Genomic DNA, 22745 nt, shown 5'->3' with positions numbered 1-22745 from the left:
AGGGATTATAACTAAAAATGAAATAAAAATTTATATTTAAATAGAAAATATAATAAATTTACCTTCATTTTACGCTTTGAAATGAATCTTACTTTAATGATCCAGGATTGTGAAAGCAGCATGTTAATTAATATATGATTAAAAAATTAAGACACATGTAATATTCTTTTGTATCAAATCCGCTTATTCAGAGAACTTGTCACTTTCGCAGGTCAGAGACGGATGAAAAATAACTATTTGCTTCCGTCAATTAAACTTCTTCTACATACTTGCTAAAACAAAGCAAAGCATAAGACTAGTCACCTCATTAGTCTGTTTCAGGAATACCTGAACTAACACAATGCAGATGTCCTCCAATGTTTACTTGCGATCAATGCATCAACAATTAAATTAATGCGATTATAGAATTAAATATATTATATGTAATGTAATTGGCAGACGCAATACTTATGTAATGTAATGCGACGTCAGACACGTCAAAAAAACTAAATGGGAGATCAAATCCACCAATTTTTTTTACCGATAACTTCTGCAATTATGTTCCAATTTGATTGAAATTATCATTTGACCAGGGAAAAAAAAATCGCACAAAAACAAGTTTGAGTGTATATGCGTAAATATATACTCCATTATCAAGTGAATTAATTTTAGTGATATTAAAATTTACTTTTTATAAGATTGGTTTCAACTTTTGTTATCATTTAAAACTCATGGAGTTTTACTACATGTGTATTTTGTACCTGTGACGTAAGAGTGTTTTAAAAAAAAAAAAAAAAAAAAAACAATGATAAAAAAAATGAAGAAAATAAATTTATTGACAAAAAGTAGTTTAAAATAATTTTAAACAATAACAGTATATAATTTCAACAATAACAGCATATAATTTTAACAATGACAAGGTACATATCTTTTGTATACAGTAAAAATCAAATGTATAAGCTTAAAAGCAACAATTTGAATTTTATACCTTTCCTTTTCATAAGGAAAAGCAACGAAAATGTTCTCACTTACATGTTGAAGTGTCTGCAGTATTATAATATATTTTTAAAAAAAACAAGGCTAAAAAAATTAAAATAAATTTAGTGACAAAAAGTAGTTTAAAATAATTTTAAACAATAATAGTAAATAATTTCAACAATAACATCTTATAATTTCAACAATAACAGCATATAATTTCAACAATAAGAGCATATAATTTTAACAATGACAAGGTACATATCATTTGTATACAGTAAAAGTCAAATGTATAAGCTTAAAAGCAACAAAAATTTTCGCACTTGCATATAAAGTTCCTGCAGTAAATTTCATGTTAATTAAAATTGAAAAAAAAAAAAAAAAAAAAAAAAAAAAAAAAAAAGACAAGATAAAATTTATTATGCCACGATAAATTTTAAACAGTAATTCATTACAAATAAAAATGAAGAAATACCACTATTTAGATAAAAAAAAAATGAATTTAAATTTCATACTACATGGCAATTGAAAACACAACATATTTTTGTGCAAATTTAACATAAAATTTTTTGCAAGAGTAAGCTATAACCATAATTTTGGATACAATTAATTATAAATAGATTGGATTAGGACCACAAATAAGAAAAACTATTTTAAGTAGATTATACCGTTATTAAAAACATAGATTTTAATAAAAAGCAATAATTTTTTTAAATAATTATAAAAGTAATCTAAATCTAGATTATTTTTAAAAAATTTTCTTTGTACTAAAAATAGAGGATTGTTAGATTAAATATTAAATGCTGATCATAGTCAACTTTTTGATTCATTTATGGGTTGAACATGATACACCTTGTCATAACGATCTTTTTTATAAGAAAGAATTGGTGAAGAGATGATAGCATGTTTCATATTTTGACTTTCTAAGAAAGTATTCATAATAAATCGATTGAAATCTGTCACTTCAGGATGTGTTCTGTAAGTTTCCACCTAAAAGGGAAAAAAGAAAAATTCTACTAAAATAAATTACAAAAAGAAAACTATGTGAGCTAAAAAAATGCTATTTAAGAAAATATATAATTCTCTAAATTACTGGACTTGATAAACAAAGAGCGTTCCAAAATCAATGCCCTTCATACATATTTTTAGTATCTTTATAAAAAAAAACAATCACAGAAAAATGCAAATATTAGGGGTCACAAATAAATTTATAAAAGTGAAAGAACAAAAATGTTATTTATATCACAGTTAATAAAGACAAAGTTAAACATCAATGCAATATTATATGATATATTGCATCAAAACAATAATAATAATCTTTGACTGATAGACCTCCATAATAATTCATAAGAATTTCATAGTTTTTATTTTTTTCCAGTTTGTCATTCATTTGCATCCTTTACTTGTGTGTATTTTTGAGTTCATTTTTGACAATCGTTATAATTGTTTATTTTAAAGGCAGTGCATTTGGGACACAACTTATGAAAAAAAAACAGTGTTTTCAAATTTTAAACTTTTTCCTTAAGATAGTTCTTAAGAAAAAGAAGTCTACCGGAAAAGAAATTTAACTAAAGTCGATGCTCCTGGCAATGACATTTTATGACAGATTCTAAAACCTAAACTTCAACTTACAAAGAAATATTAGATTTTATTGCTCTTTCAAATATATATTTAAATACTATGCACAACTATATTTGATAAGAAAAGTTTGTAATAACAATGATTTATTAAAAAAACATGTCTTAAGATTTATTTTGAAATTTTTGCTAGAATTCATTTTTTTTCTTTACAAGACATAATTTTTTAATTTTATATTACAAAAAAATTTACTAACTCAACATTAATTGAAAATTGCATAGTTTGTAAATTTTTTTTAAAGCTTGTAAAAACAGTTTGATTTGATGACAAACCCATAAACACAAAATAAGAGTGCACTCAAAAGGGAGAAGAAAAGGAGAATTGCACTAATGCCTGGGTCAACTGAAGGTTTGTTGAAATACTCTATACTTTTTATCGTGCAATAAAAGCTTAACACAACCTAAATAAATATAAGTACAATTTAAATAATATAAGCCAATAAATGTTAAATTTTCATAAAAATATGCACAAATAAAACAGTTTGGTAATATACATTTGATATGTTTAAAAAATTGATATTTTGAGAGAATTTAGAAAGGGCTTTGTCAAATAGCTGACAAAAAATTAAAATTACACATTTTGAGTCTTAAGCCCACGATCAATGTTTACCCAGTCCGTAAAACTTATGCACAGTTTTGTACACTTATTTTCAATCAGAAATGTCACCTTTAAGTTTTTCAGTTACTTTTCAGGAATTCGGATTCAATTGACTTATAATTATATATAAAACTGCTCAACATGCATTAAAAAATTTATATTACACTCATAATTTATTAGAAAATGCTTTCATTATTTTAACAGCTGAAATAGAATTCTGAAGGTTACTAAAAAGTTTATCTTAACTGTTTCATTATATAAGTATAATTTTAAATGCCAGGCATATGTTTCAAATAGTCCACCAAAAAAGAAATAGCAAAACTTCTAATACACTAAATCTATAGTTAATAGAATACTGAAGATAATTAAAAAGTTTATTTTGGCTCTTTCATTTTACAAATATTATCTTAAATGTCATGCATGTATTTTAATAAGACCATAAAAAAGAAATAATAAGAGCCTAAAACAATGAGAAGCAATTAGTGGAGTATACTTAGTGCATAAATTTTATTCTTGAATTTAAATTAATAATAAATTTTTTTAATTACTTTTTTAAAGTATAAAAAATAAAATAAGTAAAAAAAAATATAAAATTTTAATACATACATTCATCCATTCACATTTAGCTATTTCATCTTTGCTTTTAATAATATTTAAGTTAAGGGGCCTTAAATAGCACACAACGTAGATGTCACTGCAATTGAAGATATGTTGATGGTGATGACGCAATGCAACTACAGATTTGAACTCAGTTTCAATACCAGTTTCTTCAAAAACTTCCCTTTGTGCAGTGTGGGCAAAATCTTCACCTATGAATGTATGGTTCATATCTTATATCAAGGAACAAAATCATGTTCTCTATATATTTCATGCTATATTTTGTTGATAAAAAATACAACAAGCAATTGCAAAAACTGTTAAATGTTTCTAAATTTATTGGAAAAAATGAATTTTTTAAAAAACATTAATTTTATTATTGTTTTTCCTCAATTACCTGGATTGCTGTAACCTCCGGGGAGCTTCCAATAAGGCTTAACATTGAATCGTTCTTGTATAGTTAAAACTTCATTTTTGTCATTGATAACCATTCCTCCAACACCTGAAAAGATTAAAAAAAAAAAAAAAAAAAAAAAAAAAAAAAAAAAAAAAACATATTGAAGAAAACATGTTTATTTATTTATTTAACTAACAAGGACAATGATAAATTTATTTATGGAATCTTGGAATTTCAGTTAATTTTTTGCTTTTAATTATTTTTTGTTTTCATCTGAAGTTTGATAAAGGAGAATTTCTACAATTAGAAAGAATTATGAAAAAAGTTTTCTACATGAAATAACTCACATCTTTAATTTTAGTCAAAAATTTTAAGTTCAAGTCAACTACAATTTATAATGAAATAAATCTAGAAAAAGAAAGCACAGAATAAAACTAAGCAGAATGAAACATTACCAATGTGAGTGTGGGGATATTGGGGCAATAAATTAGGTTCATCTCCTGGCAGCCACCTCGTAAGCATAACATAGGAAGTTTTTGCATGATGAAATGAGAAACCATGCTAGAAAATTGAAATGAAAAAATATTGATATAAAAATAAATATATCAATAAAAATACAAAGTATATGATACATTGAGAATAATAATCACCTTTACTAAAATGGGGATGTATGAAGATTTTTCTAAATTTACTTTGAACCATACACCTCTGATACCAATATTTATCCAATTTGTTAAAGAATCTAAAAAAGTTTTATTTAAAGTTATAAGATGAAAAACCAAAATCTAATGAAAGCTAAATACTGCCAAAAGAGACTAAGTCAGTGATTTGTATAAATTATATACCCGGAAAGTTATTTAAAGCCTTTTATATTTTTGAAAGCTCAGAAATAGTTCGGAAAGAAAGCTCAGAAATAGAATGTGGGTATATTGGCAAGAGTTTTGTATTAATAACTTGGGCTCCTCCATTTCCTATAAAAAAAATTTAAAAAAAACTTACAAAACATAAACAAACGCCAAAAAGAAGACATAATTTCAGTTTTGCTAATTGCTGACTTGAGTCATCTTTCGGCATTATATCCACAATATATTTATTACCTACTAACAATATGCATGTTTAATAATGTAGTTGAACTGAGTTTGATGAGATATTTGTGTTTCAGCAAACAATACATAACCCTTCTTTCCTGCATGCAGATGATGAGGATAAATACTGATTACCTAATTTTTAGTTTTAAAAATTAATACATCTCATTATTTGGAGTGGTTTATTGTATCCCATTTGTCTGACTCTATTATATGACATATTGTTATTTTCCAAGTACAAAACTATTACTTTAAATCAGATTAAAAAAATGATTTAGATGGGGAAAATGCAACATAGATAAATAATTACTCAGTTTTTTTTCATTTTAACCTGTTTTTCCTTACAGAACATTCAGTATTTACATTAAATGTAAATAATAATTACATTTAAATATTAGCTTAAATACAAACATACTATTAAAAGCACAAAGTAAAAATGAATTTAAATATTTTAAAAACATATTTCAAAATTTTTTAACTATACAAATTTGTTAAGTACGCACCAGATAAAGACTTTTCAAATTCTGTGTCAGATAAGACTAAATCATGAGTTTTTACAGTAACACCTTTATAACTGCAATAAATAGCACATATCAATTAGTTAGATTCTAAAACTAATAGCTTGAAAAATTACTGATTTTGCAATATCTCTGAAATCAACAAAATTTTTTATGCATAGTGAGTCAAAGAAACTTCCTAAGGTGAAAATGAAAATAGAAAACAACTTTTATTACTTTTGTTCTTATTTTTAAATTTCTCGACCAAAGTTTAAAACCCTAGTATTTGCAAGTTAACATTGATTTATAGCCTGAACCAGTTTATTTCTTCAGAATTATTTCCAGAACAAGTGTCAAAACAAACATATATATATATATATATATATATATATATAATGTATGAACATCAGGGGTCAGTCCCGGCCAAATTTTTCTACCGTTTAGCGATACCGTCGCAAATTCAACTTTAGGAAAATACTTTTTCCTAATTTTTTTTTTTGTATCCCGTAGGAAACGATAAATCCATACTTGTGTTGATTTTTACAAAATAGATAGGGTGACCCGGGGTAATTCACGATCACTCTGTTTCTGGGGTAAATAATGATCACCTAAGTTTTATTTAAAAAAAATTTTTTTTTTTTTCAAATTTAAGACATGGACAAGAATGCTTGTACACTTTACTAAAGTATAACTACATTTACTTAATAATAATTTATTGTTTAATCTAACAAAATAAGTATATTTTAAACTGCTTTGTGTATTTTCCATTTCAAAAATGGGTTTAAAAATGTGCACATTTCTGCAAAGATCCCCCTTCTTCTCTTAGTAATAAATATTTTGAGACACTTTCTTTTTCTTTGATATAAAAACAGTGGGAGCTTTTGTTTAATTGTTTCACATCTACTGTAAACATTATAATTGATTATAGGAAACTATATCAAATGTTGCCCCCTACAGATGGGGTAATTATTGATCACTGGGGTAATTCCTGATCATTGTCATTTCTTCTTATAAATAGTATATAAAATAGCTTATAAATACCTAATTGTCTTTTCCTAAATAACAGTTCACATTTATTAAGTGGAACAACTATAAAATATATTTTAACTGTCATCACAAAATTTGTTTTTAACTGTATACAAGACTGTATTCTGATTTGCACCATTTCTGGTTTGTCTTACTTTGCTTCTATCTTAATTTTATGTGTGTACATCGTTAGAATAATTTTTAAGTTAATAAATTAGCCTAGTATAAATATGGTAAGAAATTATAAGCCTAAAAAGGATACTAAGCTTCTAGAAAACAAAATTAGTGAATTTCTTTTAATGATTGAAAATGAAAATTTCAGTGTGAGAGCTGCTGCCAGAGCTGTTGACATACCTTACTTAACTTTACACTTTCCCTAAATGAAGTTAAAAAATCCAGCAAAAATAACCCATGTGGGAACTCTCTTATATTTCAGAAGAACATGAGAATGAGTTGGCTGATTGCCTAAAATGTATGGCACAATACAAAGATTTTTGAAATTTTAAGGTGTTAATTGTTCTTCTTGCTTTTAAATAAATCATTTTATTAGCTGCTTAAACATATCTTTTTGGTTTATTTGTTTGATCTTGATGTCTTATTTGTTAATTACCATTATATAATTATTTTTAAGCAGTCCCTTTACAACAAAAACTGGTGATCAATAAATACCCCAGAAGTGATCAGGAATTACCCCAGTAATGATCAAGACCAGGGGTAATTCCTGATCACTAAATATTTAAAATCTTTCAAATTCTAATTAGATTTTCAAACAAAAGAAGGTGGCATTGGACTCATCTCATATAGCCTCAAACTTCCAGTAAATATTAAAATTCTATTTCGAATAGTTTTTTCACAAAATAGATGTTTGCGTTTTTTGATCAGGAATTACCCCAGATCACCCTACCTCTCAGAAATACCAAGACAGACCCCTGTATATATATATAATATTAAAATTTAAGTTTTGAAAATAAAACAAGTAACAAGAAACCAAATCAGATAATCTTTCCAAACTGACAATTAAAAAGATAATTACAACTGATATTTTAATTTAGTAATACAATGTGATTTTAATACGTAAAACTTTTCAGGTGAAAGCTTATGTTTACCAGTTGCTGTGTTCTCCCTACAGCTCATTTCAACTAATTCTTCAGTTATGATGGAAATGTCAGAGAAAACACAAAAAAAGAGAAATAGCTATAATTTAGTCGATGTTTGGCATTTGCAGACTCATCAGCTGCCAATGAAAAATAATATTATAATTTAGCTGCAGCATTTTACAGTTGCTTTGTAAAATCTTCAGTGAGACTTAATTCTTAACCGAATCATAATTAAATATTCCTTTCATAATTAAATATTTCCTTTGCAGAACTCACCTATTTAATTATGTTTGCTCATATGCGTAAATAATTAAATATATCAGCAGCTTTTTGGAAAAATTAAGTGCGTATGCAGCGACCATTCTTTAACATTAACCATTCTTTAGCAAAATTTTCATCATGTTAAAATTACTTTGATGCTTACATTAATAAAAAAAATATTTAATCAACTTACATATCCTGTTCTATTTCAAATACTGAATAAGAAATTGGTGCATTGGTCGTCATACTGATACTTCTTTGGTACTTTAATGGAAAATAAAACCGTCCAGTTTTATTAAATCCCTAAAAAAGTAAATATATGTGCGTGTGAATATACATATATATATATTTGAATCAGAAAAGAATAATGACAATAAAATTACAAATTTAAAACTAAGCAAATAAGAACAAAGAAAGTAAAAAGTACAACACCCAGCAAACAGAAGTAAAATTTTATTCTTAATAAGCAGGGCAGAAAAGCAAACATAGTCTTTATATATTATGTATAGTAAAAGAAGTAAGATATTAATAAAAATTTCAACTCAATTTTATTGAGTAAAGAAAATTTTCAAACTATAGCAAGATGACTTCAACAATCTTCACGTAAGTGCACGAATATCTTTAATATATATTATGCAATATAAAACAGTGTTTTCACTACAGCGCGAGAACGCGAGAATCTCGCATATTTTTGTCTTTTCTCGCATTAAAAAATGATTACCGCGAGAAATTCGCGCATTCTATAAATCAATTTCAAAATTCGCGAATTTCTTGCATTTTGGAAAAAGCTTCGAATTACGCCATTTAGAAAAAAATCCGTTTCACTTTTCTTCCTAGATCTCATTATTTTCATCATCTGCCCCATTACCTAGCTTCCCTATTTACCAGTATTGTTTAGAACCTTTTCGAACAACAGAACACAACCACGGAACCCCTTTCAGAGCACATTTCTCTACAATCACGTGTTCACCGTAGGTAAGGTTTCTTCATGTAAGACGTTCAAATTTTTTATGCACTTATGTAAGATGGACAAATACCTTGTAAAGGCAAAATCTTCTGTGATGATGCACCAAAATATTCAATGGTTTTAAAAATAGAAGACGTTAAAAATTTATTATAATTAAAGAAAGAATTTTTTTAAAGAGTTTTTTTGTTGTTTTAGCTTTTATAAATCTCACTTAACTTTTTGAAATCTCACCCTGTTTTTGAGAAAGGGTGAGAAATTCTCACCCATTTTTTTTCTATGATGAAAACACTGATAAAACCTTTAGAAGAATGCAGGGCTGTCAATTGATTAATCAAAAAAGAGAGTGAGAGCTACAATTTTATCAATGATACTCAGCAAAAAAGAAGTTTACACTTTTTGAGAGCACGCAAAAAACGAATGCGCATAGCAAATGTGATACCATACATAATAACGTTTTATATACTCAAAATTCTGATAAGTAAAACGATATACGCAAATATTTTTCCTACAACATCAGTTTTAAACGTCGGATAACTTAGTTAATTTTTTTCAAAATAACTTACGTTTCCTAAACAAGAATAGAAAAAATGAGATAAAAATTTTACAGACATGAAACTTGAACTTGAGAGAAATTGATTTATTGATTAAAGTTGACATCTGAATCTTCTAGCTGCTTACTTTTGTCTATCTTAACTTTTAAATTTATTTATTTTTACAATTATCTCCCATTTTTAGTGGAATATAACATATATACTTAGTTTCAAAATATTTAATTAACAAAGACAGAGTTTAAAAAGGGAAAGAATAGTCTAAAACTTCAGATTTTACTATATTTGAAAAATATTAATAAGAAGCACGATAGTTATGTAACTAAACAAAAACAAATCAACAATAACTGTTCATTCAATCAATTTTATCGATATTGATCAAAATAAAAAGTGACGAAATCGGTCTCCTTGAAAAAATTCTTTGTGCGCAATGCATTAGTAAAATTCTATTTGCCGGTAAATGTATACAGTGTGCTCTTTAAAAAAGTCTATGAAAACGTTATCTATATTGCTATAGTATTTATTGTAACTAGCACTGCGATTGAATGCGGCAACTGAACTATTACATTTCACATACTTTATCTATGTTGCTTCAGTTTATTTAAATTCTTAATTTAGTGTCAGTTGAATGATTTATCTTATTTATATTTTCAGTTACTTTACTTCAAAATGCTTACTTTCTGTCTTCTTTTTCAGAGCTGAATTATGGATTTTTCTTCAGTTCTACTTGAAGGTGCTTTTGTTGCAGCTGATGTTTGTTTATTAGGACTATTTTACAAATTGTATAAAGATAAAGTCAATCAATTGCATTCTTTAGAGGTATGAAAGATAGGTAGTTTGTAGTTAATTATTTCTTAATATTGATGCATTTTTATGTTCACAATAATTGATTGTTTCGTTTTCTTTACTTAATTGCTATAGATGCTAATGATAACTTTGCTGGATCCTGGCCAAAACATCTTGCAAGGTTTTTGTAATATTCACTTTTCGCGGATTTGTAACTTGTTTAAATATATGAAAATAAGTTTGCGATTTTTTGTCCTTGTTTATTCTCAACATAAAACAATTTAACATAACATTTATCTGTAATTTTGTTTTAGAAGTTTTATTTTCAAATTCTTGTCCCATAGTTTTATTTTTTTTTCAATGGTTTATCAAGCTCATGCTTTTAAAAGTAAGAATTATGTCCTTGCTAACTCCATTGAAATTACTATATAAAAAATGTTTTAATATATCATTTTCTAGTTTATGAATTTGATTTCAACTGTCAAGTTTCTGGGTATGTTTAGGTCACTGCTTTTATCAGTCATACCCTAGTTATCATCAAATATAATTGAGAAAGTTTTAATCCGAAAATAACTATTTTGCCATTAAATTTTAAACTAAATAAATTCTAAAAATTAAGTGTTTTTGGGAATTTTAATGAGTTTTTGAAACAATTGTTTAAATATTATCCAATGTCTTTAATATGTTTAAATGCTTCCAATGTTTAAATATTATCCAAGAAGATTCAAATATATATTAGTGATAATGCGTTATTTAAACTTAAAATACATGTAACAAAATTAAAAAAACTTTTTGGACTTATTTCTATTTTTAAGCTTGCTTATACAACACTGTACAATACTGTGTAAATAAAAATATTTACACAGCAAAACTTAAAGCTTATGAGCACTAAATGAAAAAACCCAAGTTTTTTTCAAATAAAACACAATTTCCCCTGGGTTTTTTCAATAAAACCCAGGTTGGTTGGGTTTTTTCTAAATAATGAGAAATAAATAAATTGTTCAAACCCTGGTTTAAGCACAATTTTTGTTTTAAAACCTGAGTTGATGTCATCATAGAAATCTAAGTCAGCAATACTTTTTTTATTTATTGACAAAGTAGTGCATATTTTGGTCAAGTAGATTCTGTGCTACTATTTATTACTATTATGCACAAAATTTTCTATGGGATGCAGTGATTCGTCTTTATTTCGGGTACAAAACTAGTAATTTCAAAGCAAAATTATATTCATATAAAGTCCACACTAATACCTGTTACCATTTACCTTATAAAAATTAAAATTATTATGGCATTTCTCATTTGTGTATGACGATAAAAAAGTATCGCTAGCTAAAGCTATGAATCAAAATTTGTTTAAATCCATGGTTGGGATTTTGTCTGCCAAAAACCTAATTTTTACAAAATGGAAGAAGATAAAATGACAATTATTTATCAATAAGTATTATAAGCACTTTTAGGAAGGAGGCCAGACTCCCCTGCCCTTCAATCCCTATATATTTGCACTCCTTGCTCTTTTTGTAAAAATAATCCATCATCCCTTAAAAACACTGTTTTTTTTATTTTTTGAGGAAAAGGTTGTTTTCTTAACCACCTGTTTTAATAAAAAGTCCACTTCTTATTTATTTAGTTATTGATAATCTTTAATTTCATTCCTTCATTTTAGTAAGATTTTTTTTTATGTTGTCTAGTTATATAGTTAAAATTCATATGATATTCGGCCCTAGAGATATTCACATCTTTTATAATGAGTTTCTTAGTGATTTTAAATTTTACCTTTTTTTTTTAAACTAAATATCTTTTATTTAAAAATGTACTTTTAAATGTTTACTTTTTCATTATTTTCAGTTTAAAATATGAAAAAAGCTTTGAAGTTCTTGATCAGTTAATCCTTTTTTTTTAGTTTACTTTTTTTTGGAAGAAAATTTATACGTAGGTTGTCTTTATCTTGCCTATGATTATTTTTCAAAAGTTTTGAATGTTTCTGTTATTTTGATTATGAGTGATAATTATTTTGTGAATTATACACATGAAATAGTGTAAGAGGGTAATTAAAATTGAGGATCTAGTTCAATTATTACATAATACACATTTTGCTAAATTTTAACAGTGCCCTTTTCTGTGAGGAAGCACCCTGCCCTTTTTTTATTCCTAGAGAGAACTTTGTTATAAGGATAGAATAAATTAAAGTAAATTTAATATAGTACCAGAAAATTACTTTTTATATCTCCTATTTTTTTTTTTTTTTGAAAAAAAGAAATTTTTCATTCTGTTTATTTTTGCTTCGTACAATATTTTGAAATCTTTGCATAATGTTATTTAAGATATGGAATTATTTTGTGAAATATGCATAGAAAATAGTATAAGAGAGTAATTTAAAAATTGAGGATCGAATTCAGTTTTTTCATAATAATATGCAATTTGCTAAATTTTAACGATGCTAAGTGAGTGCTCTTTTTTTATGCAGAAGCACCCTGCCTTATTTTATTCCCAGGGAAAACTCTGTTATAAGGATAGAATATATTTAAGTAAATTTAACATAATAGCAGAAAATTAAAAGTTTTCGTAGCTCCTTTTTCTTTGAAAAAAAAAAGAAACTATTTTCATATTGTTAATTTTTGTTTCATACAACATTTTGAAATCTTTGCATCATGTTATTTAAGATGTGGTTTGCGTATTCATACTTTTACATATTAATGAGCTATTTTTAATCGTGAATTCAATGTGCGATTTGTTGTATTGTAGGGGAGAAGGGGGCTAGTGTGGACAAGGGGTTAGTGTGGACACCTTGAATAAAATAAAAATTATTTTCTCAAAATTCTTTCTGTTAAGTTTTTCAGAATGGCAACATCAACACACACTTCCATGTGTAGTTGCATATCAATACATTTGATAGTTTAGTAGCATTTTACAAAAGAAGGTTTTCATGGTGAAAAAGTAAGTTCCTAATTTTTCTTTTTGCTATTAGATTAGACTATTTTCTATTATTATTTTAATTAAAAGGAGACATTATATCATAAATAAATGTATTCTGCATATATTTTTATATTTAGTTTTGCTGTGCATGGTTTTAATTAATCAGTAATAGATTTAAAAGAAAAAATGGCTCCATGGGGCTACTGTGGACACATGATGATGGGGCTACTGTGGACATGTCCACAGTAGCCCCCATTTAGCTTTCAATGGAGAAAAGAAGTCATTTAACCAAAATATATCCTATTTTATGCTATTTTTCTGCTAAATTATAATAATTTTGAAAAGTATACATTCTTTTATAAGAAATTTTATTTTAATTTTTTCACTGTTTAGGTTTTTTCTTTCTAAGTTTGTTTTTTGTAAAGCAATGATTTCATTTGCAAATGGTTTTATTTATTTATTTATTTTTAATTTTATTCTTTTACCTATATAATAAGATTGCTTTTTGTAAAATGAAGAATCCATTTAGAAAGGATTTTATGTATTTTTTGCCATATTTTAGGCTTTTATTTAATAAGTGAGCCTGAGGCTTGCATATTCTTAAGTGATAAATTTGTGTACAAGAAATTCTGTTCTTTTCACACATTATTTTTTTTAATATTCAAATTACTAATAGCTGCTTATAGATTCTTATTTTTATTGTAATTATAAAACACTAAAGAAATTTATACTTTTAATTTTAGGCAATCATGGTTCGCTCATACCAACGTAAAACTGATCGCTCTAATCTGTCTGAAGAAATTATTGAAAAAGCTGTTAAAGATGTAGTTTTAAACAACAAAAGCATTCGAGAAGCTGCAAAACAATATAATTTAACAAAATCTATGCTTCATAAAAGAGTAAACATAGCCAAAAGCCAATGTAAGGAATTTTCAGCATGTAGTGTAGAAGAGATTGATGTTAAAACCACAAAAGTAATTGGAAGAAATAAATATCGATGCCATCAAGTATTTACAGATGAAGAAGAACTATTACTCAGTGAATATTTTTTGACTTCTTCGAAAATCCATTATGGATTGACATTTTTACAGGCAAGAGCACTGGCATTTCAATATGCTGAAAAGCTTGGTAAAGCAATGCCAAGCAGTTGGAATGTGAAGGAATGTGCTGGCATTGATTGGATGCAAGCTTTTATGAAGAGGCATCCTGGACTTTCCTTACGTAAACCAGAAAATACCAGTCTATCCAGAGCAACATCATTTAATAAAAAGAATGTGGATGAATTTTTTGACAATCTTTATGCTGTTATGGAGAAATATAAATTCAAACCTGACCGTATTCTCAATACAGATGAAACAGGAATTACAACAGTATTGCAAAGTCCTAAAGTAATTGCACAAACTGGAAAGAAACAAGTTGGACAAGCTGTGTCTGGAGAACGTGGAGAATTAGTTTCTTTTTGTGGCATTGTATCTGCAACTGGCAATTCCATTCCTCCTGTTTTTATTTTCCCCCGAGTGAAGTATAAGGACTATTTTCTAAGTGATGCTCCGACTGGAAGTCTAGGTTTGGCTACGAAAAGTGGATGGATGACAAAAGAGTTATTTCCAACTGTTTTGCATCATATAAAAGAACACACGAAATCTGATATTGAGAACCCAATTCTGTTATTAATTGATAACCATAATTCCCATATTTCAATTCAAGCTATTACATATGCAAAAGAAAATGGTATCATATTGCTTTCTTTTCCGCCACACTGCTCTCATCGGCTACAACCGTTAGATGTTGCAGTTTATGGTGCGTTTAAAGCGGCATGCAAAGTCGCATTTAATGACTGGTTGCTGAATAATCCTGGTAAAACAGTATCAATCTATAATATTCCTTCATTAGCAGCCAAAGCATATTACAGATCCTTTACGCCAACTAACATAATGTCAGGATTTAAAAAATCTGGCATTTTCCCATTAAACAGACTGGCATTTGGAGAGGAGGATTTTTTTTGCAGTTACGTTACTGACCGTGAAAACCCGGGAAGCAATGCAAATGCTGCAGAGCATAGTGTGATAAATGAAGATCTACAAGAAAATGAATTAGAAGATGGTCAAACTGTGCTACTACAACCAACTACTCCTGAATCTGTACGACCACTTCCTAAAGCTGCCCCAAGGAAAAAGAAAAACTTGCTAAGGAAAGGAAAATCAAGAGTGTATACAAGTACACCTGAGAAAAGAAGGATAGAAGAAATGGAAAAAAATAAGCTTATTAAAGAAGGAAAAGGCGAAAGAAAAAAAAGAAAAATTCTTTTCTCTAAGGAGAGCAAAATGACAAAAAAAAATCTGTCTACCTCTTCTGATTCAGAAAGCTCTGTATCAAGACAAGATCGATCATCAGAGTTTGAGGAAACCATATTAAAACCTATTACAGACACAGATTTAATAGGCATTAATGACTTTGTGTTGGTCAGGTTTCCTAAAAAAAATAATGTTTTTCACTATGTTGGAAGAGTTGAAGCGTTATACGGATCAGAGGATTTCGATATACAATTCCTCAGAAAAAAAGAGGGACAAAACAGTTCTTCTAAGCTAAGTGAATCTTTCTTTTTCCCTGCTGTAAAAGATGTTTCACAAATTTCCCGACATGAAATTGTAGCCAAACTACCATTGCCGGACATAGCTGGTCGTACACTTCGAACTGCTTCACAAATAACTTTTAATGTTGATTTGTCAAATTATATCGTAAAGTAGAAGAAAAATTTCAATTCTACAATCATTTTCAAATAAATAAAATTTAAAAAATAGCTTTTCAGTATGTTGATTTGTTTCTGAAATATTTTCTTTATCAAGAAAAAATTCTCAATTAAAAATTATAATCATAGGCTTACCATTGATAAAAATATGCTTTATTAAGGTTTATATTTATTAGGGATTGTTCTGTTTAGGTTAAAATTGATTTCTTTGTTTTTAAATTCAATATTATAAATTGAATTACATTGCTTAATCAATATTTTAATTTGTCCACACTAGCCCCATAGCTTGTCCACACTAGCCCCATGACATGGGGCTAGTGTGGACAAAAACAACAATTTTTAAAAAATACATAATTAAAGAATTATAATACCAAATGTTTTAATATATGATCTAAAATATGTGCAAAAGTACAAATTAATGTAAAAAATTAACCAGAAGCCTTAAAAAAAGTAATTAGTAATATGTTTTTGCCAAAAATGTAAAAATTGTCCACACTAGCCCCCTTCTCCCCTATGTGTTTAGTACATAATTTGTTAATTTAAATATATTAATAGAATTTTATTAAAATATTTAAAAAAATTCTTTTATAATTATACAATTAGTTCACTCTTTTACATAAAATATTGAAAGAAACTATAGTTGTAATGATTTCTTACAAAATTCATTTTGTTTATTTTTCACTAAAATATATGCTTTTAGTTTCCACTTTTTAAAAGTGATATTTGTAGTTTGGAAATTAATAGGTTATTATTATTTTAACTATGATTATTATACAATACAATTTACCTACAATTATTTTAACTAGATTGAAATTACAAGTACGTTTACATTTACAATTACTTTTAATATGTAATAGTTCTTTTTATGAAAGAGTTATTTCCACTTGAGTTGTAAGTAACCTATTTCTTCTGAACTGGTTTTTTCGAAAACTTATTTTTCAACCTGCAAAATTTAATTTAGTTTGTTTTAAATAATTGTATCGGTTTCAACGATTGATGGCATAACAAATAATTTATTATAAATAGATGTGTAATGTACAGTTTCTTTTGATTTTACAGGTATGGTTATATTGTGTTATAATTAGTCTCAAATAAGTAGAGAGAATTTGCTTCCATGCTTTTTTAATATTTTATTTTCTTCCTGTTAATAGATAGTACGCCATTTAGAAATAAATAGTGACTTACCAAAACAAGTAGAAAGTGCTGGAGGAGTAATACCTTATGCTGCAATATGTGGGAATATAAAGTCGTTAGCAACACCACTTAGAAGTCATCACTTCACACATCTTCGTGGAGTTATTTACACACGACTCATCAAAGAACGGCAAATTAGGTGGAATCCACTCTTCAGTGCATGGTTAGTTAAAAATATAGTTTTTCATTAAATATTATCTTAACTAACAAAGTTTTCATTTCTTCACAGTCATTATGGTAATAAAAGCTAATAATTTCAACTCAATTTGAGGTTAAAGTTATCAAAATGTATCAGTTTTAGACTCTAGATTTTCCAGTATCCCCAGATAGGTTTTATTTAAAAAAATTGTTTTTAAATTCATGGAAAAAAATTAAAGATTTGGGTAATGTAAGTATCAGAGATCGAAAGTTCGACCCTCTTATTGTAATTCTACTTTTTTTTTTTACATGTATCACTGTATCTGAGGAAATATTTTTGTGAACCAATTGAACCCAATTATATAATTTATTTATCCTATTAAATTTTTTTATAGTTATTAATTGTGTTTTATTGTTTAGGTAAATAATTATCAAGTTTTTTTTCACTGTAACTTATACAAATTGATCAAAATTTTAAACAATGCATTGCAATTTTAAATAAGATCTAAAATTTGAATAGAATCTGTCAAATAATCCTCTAGGGATAATGTTAAAATGAGTTCTTTTGCTGTTTTACTGTAACTTTTTGATCTTTATTTATTTAAATAATAATAAATATTTATTATGAGCTATTTTTATTGCAATTTTTTGTATTTTGATAAAAAATATTTGAATGCATTTTCTTTATTTTAAATAATTAAATTTAGACGATTTAAGCTAATTAGGGCGAATTTTTAATTGGACTAAATATCGTATTCCATGCTATTAAATTTATTTCATGTCTAATTTGTCAAAAATAATACTCATCAAAAGCCTAATGTTTAGGGACCAGTGCCTTCAGATATATAATTACCTATATGAATCAAAATAATCTTTTATATATCTATCAAAAAGACATTTTGTCTTTAAATGCTTTTAATGAGAACAGTATTCAACATATATAATATTAAATTTTAAGAAAATTCTACTAAACTCTAGTTTTTTTTTAATAGTACAATTTTAGAATGAAAACTAGAACCTGTTAGCATATGCTACACTTGTATCAAAAACATTAATAAAAATTAATCGTTTGAATAAAAAAAAGTATTTAAAAACTTGTAGCAATCAATAAAAACTATATTTTAGCTGACTTCAATGTGCAATAGTAGAGTTAAATGAAGTAATTCTCCATTATAGGTCTCACTACTGTAGCTTGCTTTGCGCAAATATAATTATTTGACTATCCCATCATGTTTTATCTGTTATGCAAGTTTCCCTTGCGTGGAATGCTGCTTTTTTTGGTGAAGCAATTTCAATGGCCAGTTGTGTAATGTTTATACAGTCAAACCCCGCTAATAGTGAACCTTCAAGGGACTGAAATTTCGGTTCACTATTACCGGGAGTTCACTATATCTGCTACGCAGGCAATTTAACTAATGGTTCTCAAACTCCTCCTTTTTATTACACATTATTTAAATAAATGACTGAAAAATATTATGCAATAGCAAAAAAAGTGTTATTTTTCATTACTCTTCGTCTTGCGTACAAATTAAATATTAGTAATCTTTAGCTGATGAGCAATCCTCATCATCAGATATGGAAACACTTCCCAGCTCCGCTTTTTAAGCCTATCTAACCTGCCATTCGAGCACATAAAAGTAGCCTCATAAAATCGCTTAGCAAATTCATCAAAATTTGTCCAGATACTGGAAGATTGCGGCTTCTTCGATTTGTGAACCACTTCAGCAATGCTTCTTCAACATCCTTCTGATCTGCTTTTCTCAACTTTTTTCTGCCAGCTAAATTTTTTTCATGAGCAGAAATTATTAATTGCCTATTTTTCCATATGTTACAAACTGCTGCAAATATCAGCTTGATTGCATCCATTTCAATTTTTCTGATTATTGAGGGCCTTATTAACACATATTAGTGTCCAACTCTTTAACCAATAATCAATAATTACTCATTCCCTCTGACAGATAGTGCATAATGATCCCACTTACACCTTACAGGTGCATCATCTGCCTGGGTTGGAAACATCTGCTTGGTTTGTTTAGGGATGGGAAAGTGAGATAAAAGAAGCAAACAGGAAAAATGCTTATCGCTACATTACCCTCTATAAATGGTTTTAAAAATCGGTATACGTATTTACTTTGAAGCAGTAATTTCAAAATTATTACAAAAAAATGAGAGAAAAAATCAGTCGAAGACAGAAAAAAGTTCCCTATATCCAACTTCCTCACTTTTTTGGTTCACTATATCCACAAAAAATAACACTATACGTGTATAGCAAGACACGGGACTGAACATTTCGTTCACTATATCTATGTACCGTGTTTGACTGTATTTCAATTTAAAAAAAAAAATCTAATAATCTTAAAAATTATTTTTTAGGGGGACTACCGAAATTGATGTAGAAAAAGAGGTTCTGAATATACCTTTTGGACTGGCTGGTGGTACTTTTTTTAAAAAGCAAATTGTAGAAGTTGTTAATCCATTGTCTGCTAAAGAATTATCTTTATTTGATGTGTATGATGACTTCAAGTGGAAAAAAGAAAGCTTGTCTGATACTGTGATAGGATACTTTCGCGGTGAACATACACTCGGCACTCACGAAGTTGAACGTATTTTGCCAGAAGAAATCCCATTAACTGCAGTTGGAAAACTAGCTATTGAAAATGGGAAATTGAAAATAATGCCACCTAAAGATGGATTGACTTATTTTTTAACCGCAAGTACCTTTGATACTTTAATAGATAAGATCAGAAGTTTAGCATTTTTATACAAAGGATTTCTATATTTGATAGGAGCTGGAACCGTAATATTAGTGGTTTATAATTTTAAGAGGATATTTGTAGCTGTTAAACAGTGGAGAGATCGTAAGAAGCAAATGAAAAGGTTTGAGGAAGCTCGGAGATTAAACGCCTCTCGTCCCAAACAAGATAATGAACCTAGCTGTGTTGTTTGTTTAGAAAATGCTGTGGAAGTTATGATTTTAGAATGTGGACACATGTGTTTATGTTTAAATTGTTCAGAACATGTGAATGGACGTTGTCCTGTTTGTAGAGCAGAAGTAAGAAGATTTGTGCCTGGTTTTTTACCTTGAAAAAAAGGTTAAAAGTATTTATAGATGTGTTGAAATAAAACAAATTTTTTTAAAACACATTGATTTGATTTCGATATTCTACAATCGATGTATAATTTATATCCTTTACTGTGATAGGATGCTGTTAGTAGCTTTAAAGAGAGACATTACAACCAACTAAGTGTGTAATTTTTGTTTTCATCTAGCAAAAAATAAAGTTTCTACATGTTATTGCAATCTGTGACAAATATATTTTCAATAAATTAGCAATAAATATTTTTTTGCATCAGGCTCAGTGCATGTAAAAGAAAAAGATTAAATAAAAACTGTGATTGCATGGAGATGAGAAGGGCCATGCAATCACAGTATTGAGATAGTATGATAAGCTTCATTGGCTCAGGGGATAGAGCATTGGCCTCGCAATGAGGTGACCCAGGTTCAAACCCCAGCGGTGGCTGGTTGGTATGAATTCTGCTCCAGACTCACATCGACCATAGTACCAACATGAAATGTCCTCAGTGGTAGACAGATCACGGGTTAGAATTCCCTTGTTATCAGGCTAACCATGGGAGATTTTCCTCTTCATGTAACATAAATGCGGGTTAATTTCATTAAAAAGTCCTCTGCGAAGGCTATTTTGCCCAATGCTTGATCCAAGAGTTCCCTTGTCTTCTGGAATGGGTTCAAAATTACAAGACTACGGAGTTGATCATTAATAGTCGTAAACTCAAAATTGGGTCGGTTGTTCAGCGAGAGTGAAAAAGGTTAAAAGTTAAGGTGCATATGCACACAACACTGCCAAAATTTAGCCCTGAGTGGTGATAGTAGCATGTCAACTTTATCTGTCTCTAAAATCATCCGGCGATATTACAATAGAAAAGATTAAAAATCACTAAAATATGACCTGAGAAAATGCAGTTGGATCATACATCACAATGGTACAAGCAAGGGGAATCACACCTTGGTGCAGACTAAACTTACCTCACTGACTGAAACTTAGGCTCTAGGATGATATTACGGGTCACCATCGGCCGCAGGGTGACTAAATATAAAAAGTGGTGTACAAAGATTTTTTTGTTCATCACCCCTAGATTTCCAAAACATACCTCCTGTTGTTACTTATTCCACTTGGCCCAGAATAAGGCTAGACCAAATGGAAATAATTAATAATCAAATGTAAAATCTAATAGTATATTAAATACCAAGTCCTGTTACTACCACATCTCTAACTATAGTTCATTAAGCAGCACTGGCTTAAATAGATTGGCGATTATTTTGTGGTTCCTCGAAATGGATAAGGGCAATTAATTATTAAATAGCTATCAACTTCACTTTAATATTTACCATATAATTTTATAACAGATATGTTAAAGCTAGTAAATATTAAGTTAATTTATTTTACATTTTCTTTTTCAGTGAAAGTGTAAAGAAAAGTCTAATACCATTTAAGCTAAAACATTTAAAGCTCAATGTAAACATACTATTTTACTAGCTATTAAAATTGAAGAAAAAATATAGAGAAAAAATAGTTATTCTGGAAACTTCATAAAAGTCAGAAAAAGACTAGGAAATTTCATCCAAAACTTTGTCTGACATTTGGAAACAATTATCCCTGCACATGGTTGCCACAGAAAAAAAATGAACAAAATAGTTGCTTTTAGTAGCCTAAAGCATGAAAATAGTAGCCAAAAACTAGGAAAATAGTTGCCTAATAAGAACAAAAATTCATCTAAAATATGACTAAAATTTTGTTAATGACTTAATTGTCATATACCATCATCCATTCAGTCAAGTTGGTGGCAAATATGATAATTTTCATATAAATGTTTATATATATATATATATGAAAAGTGATTACTGAAATTCGAAATTCATGCATTGTAATACCGTAAAATTTTTTTTTTAAAAATGAAAAAAATTATGCAGAATTTTTTAGCAATAATTATTGAAAAGGTGATCGAGAAATGAAATAGACTTACAATGGAATTTGTGCAGATTGAACGAATTAAAAAGTGAAGACTCAAATTTGCAATTTAAAATTTTTTATAAAAAAAAAAGTTCAGTGTGTTCAGGAACTATCTAGCGGGGCGCAGATTTTTCACCAATTTATGCTTGAAAAAAAAAACATCTCTAGGAGTCATGGGTGCAAGTTGGAAAAAAGGCCAAGACTGAAATACCTAACATACACAATACCCCCTCGACATATGCAAACTATCTAAGAAAGCTTTACCATAATA

The 22745-nt window shown here is 27.9% G+C and overlaps 3 protein-coding genes across 4 annotated transcripts; 2 read left to right on the top strand and 1 right to left on the bottom strand.

Annotated features, from left to right (window-relative positions):
* Nucleotides 1-797: 797 nt before the first annotated feature.
* Nucleotides 798-9774, bottom strand: LOC107441280 (uncharacterized). The gene is made up of 8 exons (XM_016054480.3): nt 9680-9774; nt 8343-8452; nt 5772-5842; nt 4834-4925; nt 4639-4744; nt 4184-4288; nt 3796-3998; nt 798-1944 (listed from the first exon to the last, which is right to left on the bottom strand). Exons 1-8 carry the CDS (start codon nt 9725-9727, stop codon nt 1768-1770), a joined length of 912 nt encoding a protein of 303 aa, XP_015909966.1. The 5' UTR covers nt 9728-9774; the 3' UTR covers nt 798-1767.
* Nucleotides 9775-10013: 239 nt separating this feature from the next.
* Nucleotides 10014-20797, top strand: LOC107441278 (mitochondrial ubiquitin ligase activator of NFKB 1). 2 transcript variants are annotated; one of them, XM_016054477.3, is made up of 4 exons: nt 10014-10120; nt 10361-10483; nt 17264-17469; nt 19818-20797. In XM_016054477.3, the coding sequence occupies exons 2-4, from the start codon at nt 10370-10372 to the stop codon at nt 20527-20529; spliced, it is 1032 nt and encodes a 343-aa protein (XP_015909963.1). In that variant the 5' UTR covers nt 10014-10120; nt 10361-10369; the 3' UTR covers nt 20530-20797. The 2 variants fall into 2 exon arrangements, with proteins under 2 accessions (XP_015909963.1, XP_015909964.1); XM_016054478.3 differs by having other exon boundaries at nt 10022-10283.
* LOC122269765 (uncharacterized) lies at nt 13250-16163 on the top strand. Its single transcript, XM_043044426.2, has 2 exons — nt 13250-13384; nt 14107-16163. Exon 2 carries the CDS (start codon nt 14113-14115, stop codon nt 16108-16110), a length of 1998 nt encoding a protein of 665 aa, XP_042900360.1. The 5' UTR covers nt 13250-13384; nt 14107-14112; the 3' UTR covers nt 16111-16163.
* Nucleotides 20798-22745: the final 1948 nt, after the last annotated feature.

The sequence above is a fragment of the Parasteatoda tepidariorum genome, chromosome 6 (assembly GCF_043381705.1).
Source record: "Parasteatoda tepidariorum isolate YZ-2023 chromosome 6, CAS_Ptep_4.0, whole genome shotgun sequence".
Taxonomy (NCBI): Eukaryota; Metazoa; Arthropoda; class Arachnida; order Araneae; family Theridiidae; genus Parasteatoda; species Parasteatoda tepidariorum.
Note: the sequence above shows the minus strand (reverse complement) of the source record. Positions and strands in the feature narration are given on the sequence as shown.

Excerpts from the sequence above, each read along its gene's own strand:
- LOC107441280 (XM_016054480.3), bottom strand. The coding sequence starts at position 9,727 with ATGTCTGTAAAATTTTTATCTCATTTTTTCTATTCTTGTTTAGGAAAC. Across the intron at positions 4,745-4,833 it reads ACATCCCCATTTTAGTAAAG|CATGGTTTCTCATTTCATCA; the intron begins GTGATTATTATT and ends TCAATTTTCTAG. Across the intron at positions 4,289-4,638 it reads ATATCCCCACACTCACATTG|GTGTTGGAGGAATGGTTATC; the intron begins GTAATGTTTCAT and ends TAATCTTTTCAG.
- LOC107441278 (XM_016054477.3), top strand. The coding sequence starts at position 10,370 with ATGGATTTTTCTTCAGTTCTACTTGAAGGTGCTTTTGTTGCAGCTGAT. Across the intron at positions 10,484-17,263 it reads ATCAATTGCATTCTTTAGAG|ATAGTACGCCATTTAGAAAT; the intron begins GTATGAAAGATA and ends TCCTGTTAATAG. Across the intron at positions 17,470-19,817 it reads AATCCACTCTTCAGTGCATG|GGGGACTACCGAAATTGATG; the intron begins GTTAGTTAAAAA and ends ATTATTTTTTAG.
- LOC122269765 (XM_043044426.2), top strand. The coding sequence starts at position 14,113 with ATGGTTCGCTCATACCAACGTAAAACTGATCGCTCTAATCTGTCTGAA.